Source organism: Neofelis nebulosa, chromosome 2 (assembly GCF_028018385.1).
Source record: "Neofelis nebulosa isolate mNeoNeb1 chromosome 2, mNeoNeb1.pri, whole genome shotgun sequence".
Lineage (NCBI taxonomy): Eukaryota > Metazoa > Chordata > Mammalia > Carnivora > Felidae > Neofelis > Neofelis nebulosa.
In genome coordinates this window covers 87,488,881-87,502,249 of record NC_080783.1, presented here as the reverse complement: position 1 = coordinate 87,502,249, position 13,369 = coordinate 87,488,881, and the positions used below count along the sequence as shown (strand labels likewise).

At 36.4% G+C, this 13,369-nt stretch overlaps 1 protein-coding gene across 6 annotated transcripts in view; it reads left to right on the top strand.

The window, feature by feature from the left end:
* ARHGAP15 (Rho GTPase activating protein 15) overlaps nt 1-13,369 on the top strand; it is a 573,492-nt gene that overhangs the window by 434,913 nt on the left and 125,210 nt on the right. The window contains exon 12 of one of the 6 annotated variants that reach the window (XM_058694827.1): nt 10,116-11,494. The exons of 4 other annotated variants lie outside the window; for them this stretch is intronic. In XM_058694827.1, coding sequence (XP_058550810.1) covers nt 10,116-10,186 — 71 coding nt within the window. In that variant the 3' untranslated portion in view covers nt 10,187-11,494. Of the gene's footprint in view, nt 1-7,954; nt 8,134-10,115; nt 11,495-13,369 lie in introns of those variants that run through there. One more of the 6 variants, XM_058694818.1, reaches the window with a different exon arrangement.

Sequence of the window (13,369 nt, the reverse complement as noted above, 5' to 3'; positions counted from 1 at the left end):
TGAGGATATCAAGTTTTTATATAAGACATTTCAAAAAGTAATGTTGACCCAGCTCAAATCACACCATTTCTCTAACTATAAAACTAGCCTTTGCCTGAAATTTTCTTTTTATGACTCAAGAAACTGTTGTATCTAGAATATGTTTATTCTCACTTCTGAATTAATGTAGTCTTCATGAATGCTAAAGCCAGGTATCTGCCCTCATTACTAATCTGATTTCCTAGGAATTCCTCTTAGTTAAAAATTTTTGGAAGATACAAAACACAAGAGGCCATATAAAGAACCACTAAAAGACTTGAAAAGCGAAGTATACTAGCTAGATAAATTCAAATCTCCAAATTACAAAAATGGAAATCCAAAAATGGAAAACATACTTCTAGATATCTTTATCTGTTTCTCAATTTATACCATCTTGTGTGTTTATAGAAGAATAATATTCAGGTACTATTCACTTCACTAGGATATGAAAAGAAAACGTTAACTACAGTGCAGCTTCCTGACTCAAAAGTCTGTAACTGGTATTAATGAACTTCTAAAATGCTAATTTTCTTGCTTACCCCAACAGAAAGACGCCTTAAAGCAAAATCTCTCATTTCTTATCTGCTAAAAGCAATGTGTTTGCATCCCTTACAAAATAAAATGGTTGAAATAGGGTTTTTGAATGGTTTAAAGTTTCAAGGACTTGTTCACAGTTATTCTTATAAAGAAAAGAAATTTGTAAAATCACATGCCTTAATGGTCCCTTTGCTAGAAAATGGAAAAATCCCCAAATATGTTCCACTGTAGGAAAATCAAAAATAACATGCAAACTACAAATATGTTGGCCAATTGAGAATATTTATTAACTAAATAATTTAATAATAAAGAAAATGCCTACTTGATTAATTGTTGCCGAGTAAAAATTACAATAAAACTGTCTTGATCAGTGCTTTGCAGAAGCGCCATTACTGTCTGTGCAGTTGTTTAACAAGGATTTAATTGGAAAGATAAGTGAATGCACATTTAAAAGTATTGTTAATTTGCTTTATAATCACCCCATCCTTCACAGTATTGACAGCACAAGGCACAAACCCCTTTCTGTTTTACAAGTATTATTTTCCATATGTGCACAATAAATTCTGAAGCAGTAATTGGAAATTTTATGGGTTCCAACATACCTAGTATAGTGGGTTTAGAGGTGCACTCTCCTTTATCAGAGGTAACCCAGTTCTAGTTGTTGGAAACAAGTGACAGATCTGATTTGTATATTTCCCCTACTCACTGCAGATCATAATCATATTTCGTCCACTTCTAGAAAAAGTTGCATCTTTTGTATTTTGTGTCTTATAAAAGGAGGATTGAAAGGAGAAAAAAAAGAAGTCTGGCTTGCTGTCAATCTGTGACTGTATTATTTTCTTTGAAAATGCACATGAACAGTGGAGGTTCTAGTGAAGGATGGTGTCTAGACTATACAGCTATACCAAAACACCTTTTTCTGAACATTTGTTAAACCTGAACCCATAAAAGGGTACAAGAAAAGAGGCAAAGAACATCTTTGATGCACCATCTCTCCTTCTGTAGCCACACATACATGCACACAGACACTCCCCTCACCTCATACACCCCTCAGAGTTTGGAATCATCTGGTCAAAGATTCAATCAGTATTGTTTTCAGAACAGAGTGAGTGTAATGCCCCAGATCCCTGAGAAACGGGAGGCTTGATGACCAGGATTCCAACGCCTAAACCCAGAGAGCTTCTTTAATACAGAGAGTCTAAAACTGCTCTTGAAGCAAGGCATTTGCTTAGTCTTGCACATGAGGAGAGACTGGAAAGACAGTGTTCAAGTGCATCATTTATTTGCTGATTCAGAAGGAGCCATCATGCCCAGATTTCATTTCAAAAAGGAAAAAAAGAGGGAAAATGTGAGGCTCATCTTGAAAATGGCTGTGAACTATAATTGAACCTATTTCAAAGGCAAGAACTGTTCCAATTGTCTGTTATCTCTCTGCTGTTAAAGGCTGCCCACCTGATTGTGAGGAGAGGAGAGAGTCCCCAGAGTGGCTCACATGAGTTACATCAAAACCCTGAAAAGATACAGGGAGCATGCTTAATGTCCCCCTTGTCCATCCATGCCCCTATCTTTCTAGAATTGGAAGAAATATCTTTAATTTCAGTTAACTGCAGATTTTTTGTTTGTTTCTGTAGACAGCAAACACTTCAATTATGAAAGCTTAGAAATTCTTCGGAAGAAAATTTTCATTAGAATCTTTTTTCATCATAAGCCCCTTTGCCATCTTGATAAAACATGTTGCCTCATATATTAACATGGGAAAATTAGTTTTATCTTTAATTTGGTTATGCCTCTCAGTCTATCTTTAATTTGGTTCTACCTCTAAGTGTCTAAACCTTTCACATTTACATTGGCTTTTTATGCGTATAGAGTAAAATAGATACATACTGAGTTTCATATGTCTAGAGATTTTTCCAATAAATGCTAATATTCAACCATTAATAACAACTCACTAGTCATGTGGCAATGTTTTTATTCTTTCCTGTATCTATCTATCTAATATATATAATATATATGAAAAAAATAAAAAATAATCTTTAAAATCTTTAAAGTGTGTACCTGTGTGCCCGTGTTCTGTGTGTGTGTGTGTGTGTGTGTGTGTGTGTGTATTCTTCCATTGAGTTTCACTTTCCCTATATATACATATATATATGTACCTGTGTGTTGTGAAAATCATACCCAGCACACATACAGACACACTGTAAGGATTATTTTTACTTCTTTTTCAAATTTCTCCATCAGAGGCATGAATTTTAAAACCATTTGTTTCGGGTGAAAGTGTCTTTGGGACCAAGACCTTTACATGCCCCACTTCAACTAGACAGAACTGAGACTGGCGCAGTAACGAAATGTCCAGCTGTCCTTTAATTAACTGAAATGAGGAAAATGCGATGTTTTGATGAGAGAACCAGGATTCTGTGCGGGATAATGGGAAGACTATATGTTTCTGTGCCTTCCTGCATATGACGGAGCCATGGGGTGCAGGAAAGAGAGGAGGCTTTTTTATGCTCCAGTAGGGGGAGCTTTGTTTTCCCCACTGTACAAACAGCATGGTGCATGTGTTTAAATACGCCATCCTAAAATGCAGACTTTTCATTTTCATTTTGCAAGTGGGAAATTTCACTATGTGATGGGCACATTACTCTTCTTAGCGACACATTTTGTGCAAACTCATTTGGGAAAGAATAGGAAATTTAGAATACTGCCTTCATATTTCTTCTGGAAATGTTAGCCTGAATCCATTATTTCCAAACCTGATGAGGATTACAGTTCATTTGTATTTCACAGCAACCCATATTGTATTCTGTTTTGTGAAGTAAATAAGAGATGATACTGTTCTAATAGTGCCTGTGTTTTGTTTTCCATATGAATAGTCTTATTCTGGGGGCAAGGGGGAAGGAAAAGGAAGCAGGGACTAGAGTACTTGATTTAGCCTTCTCTAGATGGAATGTGTTATTTTGACAAAGAAGTGCCCTGAATTATTTTATAAATAATCTAAACTGGAGGAGGTGGAACATAAACTCACTTAGGTCACTGAGTACATCCATATTCAAATGACAGTATAAAAAGCACTGCTCAGTAACACCCAAATCTATATCTCTTATTTAACTATGTTTAAAATACTCACGGACAAACCTGATTTGATGGCAGTGTAGGTGGATGCTTATGTGCTGATGAAGGAAATTCTTTACATATAGAATAATTTCCCACCATCACTTCAGTATGTCCGAAATGCCACAATTAGAAAATCAATTTATCTGGCAGGAAAACTTATCTGGAAATTTATCAGGAAATTTATCTGGCAGGAAAAGCAAATCATTTCACCTCTTATACTAAATATGGTTGATTGTTAGTAGCTGGTTAGATAGTTACGTCAAGACGGACACTGAAACATTGTTTTCAATAAGGGAGAGCGAGTTCTGTCATCCATTAGTGATGTATGGCATAGGCATTGTTGGGGGGAAAAGAAAAAGCTTCAATAGGCACATACCACGTACTTTATGTTTCTGGATTATGGTACGAGATAAATAAAATCTGACTATTAGAATGTAAGTATCATAGGAGGCTTACACATTAAGGAAATATGAGCACAAATCTGTTTGTCAGGAAGACTAGCATACAACCTAGCTTACCTCCAAGGGATACAGCAAAGAACAGGAAGTTTTGAAAGAGTCAGACAGAAGAGGAGAAGCATATATTCTAACGAATGAGGAACTCAGAAGGACTCTTAGGAAGTTCAAGAGAAAAAGCTTTGACTCTGACAATGAGTTAGATTTTAAAAAGCCACATTTTGCTTAACCCTTTTACCAAGACTAGCTCTGTTTTATCCACAAGTTGAATTCTTCCCTCGGTGTAAGGAATGACTAGACTATTTTAGTTGACTCTTGTTAATTATGTGAACCATATATAATTGAGTTGATTCCCATTGGAATGACAAGAAGCCTAAAATAATCTTCTCCAAAAGAGATGTTAATGACTTCAGCTGATGACCATGAACACCACCTTTCTGTCCATCAAGGTATTGTCTCACTGTGCATAGAACTACATTGAGAGAAAAGCAAATAGCCTTAAATAGAGAAAAACTAAAATGATACATCTAATCACAGTCTTGCCACTTTACTTTCACTTAGTTTGGGCTCAGATTGAGGAGATTTATTTTTATTAAGACAAATTTTGAAAAAAATAGATGAAACCCACCATCTGCACCAAATCTCAATATTCAAGTTAGTTGTCTCTTGTCTTTTAATATGCTCTCAGCCCATTCCTTATATCGGCCAAAATATAATCCCCTTCATCACAGATTATAATGAGAGGTTTACTTTATTTGGTCTTTTGACACATGAGAAAGCAGAGGCTGAAAAAGTCAGCACCATTAAGGAAACAACATAGTAAATAAAAAGTACAGGTGAATCAGATAGAACTCTTGATTTCAAAGGACAGAAAGCCTATCTAAATTGTCTTTGATTTTTTTTTTTCATGTAAATCTGGAAAATTCAAGAAGCAGCCAATATTTAAGCTTCTCTAAATTCTGGGACATAAACAACCTCAGTTTCTCTTGAGCTGTCAGTTCTGTTCTGCTGCATGTTAGCTTCATTCTTAGTCTCCACGTGGTGTAAAATGACTGCAGTATCTCTGGGTCAACATGGTCCCTGCTTCTAGTTCATCAGGAATCTCTTTTCCAACAGGCTTGGCTCCTAATGACCAAAATTCAGTCATTACCAATATCCCTGAATCAACCACTATGGCTAAGACAATATGATGAGCCGGTTGGCTGAGATGAAGGTCACATGCTCCATATTGGAGATGTAGGTAGAGTCCCATCCAGGGCACACAAATGGAGAGAGGAAGGAGAATGCTCCCCTAAGAAAACTTGGCACACTGTGTCCAGAAATAAGACTCTCTACAATGCTCTCTACAATGATTAAATGAACTTTTACAGTTAAGACAACGAATGCCATGTCATGAAGATTGGTGTGTGGGAGAGATGCCAGGCATCACTCAAGCAGTGTTCTTACTTTCAAGCAGTCCTCAAACATGCTCACAACTCTCTAGGTGAATTCATTGCATAGGGTTTGGGGGCTTTTTTTAAACAAGCAATAATTGGTTTGGGAAATGATGTACGTAAACTTTGCTGTAATTGATAGGTTCAGGAAAGGGGTAATTGCTTCCCAATTAAGTTGGTTAGCTTGCTCAGACACAAGCATGGGCCCTCACATGTGCTCAGCATTCTATTAATATATAATCTTTGAAATGTTTTAGAAGCAAAACCCACATGCTTTCAAGGTATTTTAAGCTACCAACACTGAAAAGAAAAGAAAAGAAAAGAAAAAACTATCCTTTAAGCCAAGCATATGATGGTCTACAAGCATCCATGGACCAAGATATATAAAATTACAACATAGATGATGAAATATAAGATATTTAACCTTGGACAAGCAGGGTAAATACTGGAAAGGTCAGAACAATGATGCAGAACTATGTACCTGGGAACCAGTTTAAGACATGATAACAAATGCGGTTTAGCAAAGGGTCTGACGCAGTGGTGTTGAGATCTTTGTTGCCTCTTCAGTGATTCTCCAGACATAGAGGAAAGTGCTTTTTGGCTGATTTTTTTTTTTTTGGATATTGTTAGTGGCATCTGTGCAGGAGAAAATGCCTCGATACAAAAAAAGAAAACTGTTTTTGTTGTATCAGAAACACATGACAAAGCATTCAAATATAATGCAAATAACTGCAAACTGACGCATCCAGCAGTTTAAAAATTGAATAAATAATTTAGCTTTTACACATGGGCAACCCTTGCTAAAAAAAACGTGATTCAGAACCCTCCCGTTCAAATCTGTTTTATTTTGTTAATAGATGAGCTGATATGATAGGCATTTAATTGTATAATGTATTATTAGCCATATTCTTTGGCATACCATTAACTTTAAATAGTATTAATATTTAACATTTCATAATACACACTACAAAGTTCTTATTTTTTCCAGCCGAACAGAAAATGTGCATTGATAGTAAATCTCTTTAAAGTGGGTTTTAAGATGTTCAGTATGCAAAACCTGTTCCATTTATACTGTTTGATCAAAAATACTCAAAATGCCACAGCATAATAAGGCAAATGCTGTAATATGACAATGATGCCAAAAGTGTATTATGATTTTGTATTCAAATACAATGTATTGCATAATTAGGCATAATTATATAATTTGAATATTTAAGAGAGCATTTAAAATGTGATAGGAGGCATCTAAGTACATGGACTTCTCAGGGATGGTTAAATCAGAGTGTGTAAAGTTGCAATTAATATTTGCCATTGAATGGGAAACTAATTCAAACACAAGTTTGCTAGAAGAGGACCTGTAGCTGGCTCAAATCATAAACACTAACTGTCTTGGTAAATCTGAATCTGTTTGAATCTGACCTACAATGTTTTTTCCTTGAGAAAATACTGACGGTATTTAGCTATTTGAGTTTGGATCCATTACTTCTAGTCTCTGTGTGGATCAGTTTGATGTGTATTCCATGGATGTAGATTACGCCCTTAATTCAGATCAGCATGCTCAGAAATGTATGCTTGTGATCATGAGGGAAACTGAACCAGAAAGAATAAATGAAGTAACGCAGAACCACCCCCATTTCCAGAAGGAATGTTCAAAGGATATGCTACCATAAGAAGTGTATCAGCCAGATTGTTTGCCTAGAGCAGCCAGTGTCAGAGGAAACTTTTTAAATAGAGGATGAAGCTTGATTTCTTGTTAATAAATATTTTGGAGGGTGTAATTTTAAGTGAGCAAAGACTGGGGTGCCAGGATATGGCTCCGTCGGTTAAGCATCCCACTTTGGCTCAGGTCATGATCTCACCATTCATGAATTTGAGTCCCACGTTGGGCTCTGTGGTGACAGCTCAGACCCTGGATCCTGCTTCGGATTCTGTGTCTCCCTCTCTCTCTGCCCCTCCCCAGCTCGTGCTCTCTCCCTCTCAAAAATAAATACACATTAAAAATATAAATTAAGTGAGCAAAAATTAAGATTTTGAGCTTTTCCCTGACATGCCCACCCAGAATTTCTCCCTCCATTTATTTGTTTTATTAAGAAAGAACATTGGGAGTTCACAAAAAACTTTTTATTTTCAACCTTGCTTAAATTTTTAATGATCTGAAAATAGGACCAACAAACTAAGTTTATAGTATATTCTAAAATTAGAGGAGAAACTCACAATTTTTTTTCTATTTCATTTTCATTTAGTAGTGACTTAATTGGGGGGGTGCAAAGATAGATCAATAAAAGAAATTGTCTCAATTCAAAATATTCAATATGTCAATTCTTTCGAGATTTGTGCCATTGCAATTAAATAGAAAATGAAAAGACAAAATTTAACTAAAGATTTCCTGTTATCTGTTAGTACCAAAGCCAGATAAATTTCTCCAGAGTTCGTCACTTTCTCCAGAAGCTGACCACATCCAATTATTTTCAACCCACGCCCAAAATGAATCTTATGCTCTTGGGAGTGAATATTATTGCTACAATCAGAAAATGGTATGTTTACTTTCACCTCTATGACGTGCAGGTGCCAACAGCTTCCATGTTTTCATGCAATTTCCTGGCTTAGCCCTTTTTTCAAAACTCAAGTTCCAAATTCCTTTGATGAATTCAGTTTATTTCCTTACTCTTCCTATTACATTGTTATGTGTATGTGACAATATTAATGCCTTAAAATACATTGCTCTAGCTTTGAATTTCTCATATCACTACATATATATTGGTACATAATCCTAAATACAATATTTATTTTTCTTTTTACACTAATTCATGCGCTTATGCCACATCTCCCCAACCAAAAGCATCTAGATACTTATCGATAAGATTTTATTTTATTCCATACTTTCTACCCTCAACATGCCCAGAAAAGAGCTTGTGACATAATGGATGCTTTATAATGATGAGATAATGATAACTAATGTTTATTGGCTATTTGCTATGTGCTAGGTACTTACCCAGATATGTTTTAAAAGAGCCTGTGTTTTCAAGCACAGTTGATGAACGAATTGGCCCCACGAAAAGCCAAAAGATGCAGGAGCCAAGCCACATGTATCACCATGCACCATAAAGGCTGGACAACCTGGATATCTTCTGTAGCTTCAGCTTACAAAGAACTGCGCTCATGGTGTCAAACCAGCAACTTGCTGTGCTTGCTAGAGCATAGCTGTGCACCACTTCATACCTCCTTGCCCCATCCTGGAATTCACTTCCAGCTCACAGCCGCACAAACACCTGCGAATCTCTGCTCATCCTCAAAATGTCATCAAGCTAAATGTCAAAATCAAGTTAAAACATCATCATCTCTCTGAAACTGTCCTTAAATCCCTCAGACAGAGGTAACCTCTCCCTTCCTCCTTTGGTATCCCTCCATTTCATCCATGCTTTAATCATAGCACTTGTACCGTGCAGTCATTTACTCACTTATCTCCCTGTCTCTACCTTCTCGCTCGAAAAGTCCGAATTCCATAAGGGCAAGTACCCCGTCTCGCCTTTGCCTCTGCCCCCTGACACAAGGCCCAGTGCAGAAGTGGTGTGAGGAATTGGGTCTTGCAGGAGTTACTGCAAAGAGAAAAGATGCAGTTTGTACATGAAATGAGCTGCTCCAACCTCGGAAATAGCACATTTTGGCCCCCAGGCATCTTCCCCAAGTTCACATTCTCAGAATCTTTGGAAAAGCACAACTTTCATCTTCAAAGACAATTCCTTAAAACTTTCTTCGGATTGGAGTTACTTTCCCAGTCCCTTCATTGATGGGGAGGGGATTGGAAGATATAAGAGCCAGGCCATTTCTTTCTGGAAAGACAGTAGTTAGGTGGTTAGGTTAGATTATGTATCTAAAGACTCTGGAAAGTGCTAACTGCCGTTTAGCATTCCTTCATCTCAAGTGTTTATGATGCAGGGGAGTTCTTGTTCCTACATGCTGAGCAGTCCCATTTGAGTCTAATAGTGGACTTGACATAAGACGTGCATGTCTCTTACATCATAAGGCTTTCTATTTCAAACTCCTGTACCTTACATCTCTGTGTTTGACAGCTGGTGTCCTGCAAGGCAATGGCCAGTAAGAGGCATGATTGCGCTAAATTGGAAGCATGAGGCAAAGGGGTGTGTTTTTATTAGGGGGGCTGGGAAGGAAATTTGAGGGTAGTGGGTTAGAAGAAATCATCCACAGATGCTGATCTTGGTCCGTTAGTGGATGGGATTTTTGAATTGTGGTAATTCCTGTTTCTGTGACAGTTCATCAAAAATTGAGGGCACCACGTTTGAAAATTACCCATGGTTTCATTTCCAAACTAGATGCAGACTTTGTGCCTTTGATTATTAGAATTATTCAACTCACTCAGTGGGGCAATGAGGAGGGGCACTGGTAAATACTCCCCCAACGGATAGTCTGCAAGAGATTCATTACAGAAGCACAAGGCAGCAGAGCAAACTGCATCACTTTTTAACAAGTGCTATCTAAACACACAGCAGCAACTGATGAGTGAGCCAAAGTGACAATTTGGAAATTCATTTCTCTCCTTCAGAAACGACTATGTCGGCGAGGGGGGCAGTCAAACTGAAAGATGTGGAGACACACTTCTTTCTGCTTTTATGAATCATCTGTAGATGAATTGTGGAAGGCAACAAATGTCCACGGGTCTCTCTGTTCTCCCCCAAAGTTCTTTCTTAAAAATAATATAAAATGTGTCTTGTACCTACTTGCCAACGACTAAGGTAAGGATAATAAATACTTCAAAAACTTTCCACAGGTAACACCAATTTGATAACTCCTTTCACAAAGGTGGCTTCCCTTTTATTCCACCAAACGCAGGAAGTCCCAGCTTTCTCTTCAGAGTTAGAAGAGGACTCAGGTGGAAGATGTACGGAAAGGGAGAGGAGATGAGTGCATTTTGGCCATATCTCCTACAAGAACCCTTTCTTCGCTGGTCTCCTGTAGACCTTTGCCACACTCCTGATGTTGCTGAAGGGCACATGAGTGCCATTGTAAAGAGACAGGACTTAAACTGTAAGAGGGATTTCAAGAGAAGCAGGCTAGTGATCCACATAGGGGCATGTCAAAGATTATTTAAGTAACCAGTAATGTAAACATCATGCTACTAACACTGAACAGTTTATCACATAAATATAATTGTCTTCTTTTAGAAGAATAATAAAAGCTGAATCCATATGTTACTTATTATTTAAAATTGTTTCTGCAAGATGTATTAGTCCCATAGAAGAAGCAAATTCTTCCACCAGAGGAGGACAACAGCACTTTTATTATATTACATTGTCATTTGTTTAATTTGTTTGTTCCCAGTAGTAGTTTCACAGATTTTTATGAACTGTTACTTTTATAGAAAGTCAAGTTACTCATGATGGATGGTACTTGCATTCATTTGAAAAAAAAAGGGGGGGGGGTCAGAAAGGTAGATGGCATGGATTTACTTAACCGAATCTATTTAAATCAGTGTTTCTGAATTCTTAGATAAATTGAAAATTAATGTAGGGAGTTAAGTTCTGTTAGGGATATTTCTAAGATTTTGCTGAGTTTACTTAAACATGGAGACCAAATGAAAACTTAGACTGAAAGACCTCCTTGAGCAAAGATAAACTAGAAATTTTTATATTTAGAAATATTCTGAATAAAAGAGTTGTCCAAGGGTTTTTTTTTTTCTTTTTTTGAACTGGTAACCACAAAATACTAATTTTATTTACTAATAGTTAAATGTCTATCACTAATTTTAGGAATTTTATTGGTTAAGGAAACTAGTTCCTCCTATCATTCCTCACAATTTCAACTAAATTTATTTGTTACTTATATTACGTGAGACTTTTCTAGGTACAAGTGAAATTTTAAAAACTAAAATATAATTGGTATTCTCCATTCATGGATAGATTAAATAAATGCAGTCTGAAAAAATATCACCCAAGAGTCACCGTTACCATTTTTTGAACTGCTAAATGTATATTCTATTGAAGTCAGATATTTGGAAAAGAGTGTCGCGAGAGCAAATGTCCAAAAGCATTTGAATAAAGCAGTCCCGAGAGGGTTGATGCAATAGATTACAAGTCCTCTAGATATCAAGTATGTGAACATTCACAATCAAATTCATTTGCCTCAAAGTGGTAGACTTAAAACTCTCAAAGAGAATAGCAACACTATGTAAACATAATCTGGATCATTAGAGTTAAAATTCTGACAACATAAATATGTAGCATATATCTACCAAAGCCGAATGAAGTCAAGCCATAATTCAGCAAAATAATTTTTATGCATGTAAATAATTTAAGTCATGCATCTTTTCTTCTTTGTTGCAAGATTCTAAATCTAAATACCTGGATCATTCTGAAAATGAGACATGATGAGATCAGTAACTACTGGCAGATGAAATCTGTCATTTTATATAGTCCCAAATAGTATATATTTGGCTTCAGAATATCTTGCAAATATATTTGCACTTACATTTTACTTTTTTTTTTTTTAATTTTTTTTTTCAACGTTTATTTATTTTTGGGACAGAGAGAGACAGAGCATGAACGGGGGAGGGGCAGAGAGAGAGGGAGACACAGAATCGGAAACAGGCTCCAGGCTCCGAGCCATCAGCCCAGAGCCCGACGCGGGGCTCGAACTCACGGACCGCGAGATCGTGACCTGGCTGAAGTCGGACGCTTAACCGACTGCGCCACCCAGGCGCCCCTACATTTTACTTTTTGCTTTGAAAACAATTTTACATGTCCTAAGCATATTGATAAAGGCACAGAAAGATGGATCAGGAATGTACTGTTAAGAAGTCATCCTGAGATTTAAAATGTTCTAAGTGTAGACAATTGCAAGATAAATCCTATAGAATGTTCATAGTTCCATAAATGACTAAAACTCAAAGAAGGCAGAGATCTCCTTAGCTCCATGACTTTTCTCTATCATTGTACGTTGACTAAATGGATAATGATAAAAGCACCTCAGCCCTGATCTTAAGTAGGTGTGTTGCTGTGAAAAGAATATTAAATATAAAATACCTGGGGTACCTGGTGGCTCAGTTGGTTAAGTGTCTGACTCTTGCTTTTTGCTCAGGTTATGATCTCACAGTTGGTGAGATCCAGCCCTACATCAGGCTCTGCGCTGACAGCCTGGAGCCTGCTTGGGATTTCTCTCTCCATCTTTCTCTATCCCTCCCCTATTTGCACTCTTTCTCTCTCTCTCTCTCTTTCTCTCAAAGTAAAAAAATAAACATTTAAAAATAATAAATAAAATAAAATAAAATATTAACTAACTGTTACAAAAACAAAAAATAGACGAAGAAAAAATTGTCACTTGGTCATTCCATAAATACATATTGAAATACACACATGAGTAAATATGTTAAAATTTAATAACTAGCAATCTAGATGGCCCCTTCTATATATATATTGATGTAACAGATAAAAATACGATTCTGTCACAGTGGTTATTCCTTAGTAAAAATTTTATGTTTAGTTTTATATGAATTTTAGGAAGGAAAAGAAATTGAAATGAGCTGGAAAGAATGGTTAAACTTCAAATCAATGTTAATTTGCCTCAAGAAATACCAGTTCTTAAAAAATAACCTTAAGAAAAATGTTAAGAATCTGAAGTCAATAAAGTTATTTCTACTTTTGACCAAATATTTTGTTCTTTACTTATGAGGAAATTAATGCAAGCATTCTTCCTTCAAGATGATCTTCCAATTTATTTCAGATTTTATTATCCTTGAGGTTAGCATTTATATTTGTAATCATTATCCCCAATGTTGAGAGTTTGTTCTGTGCAAAGGAGAAA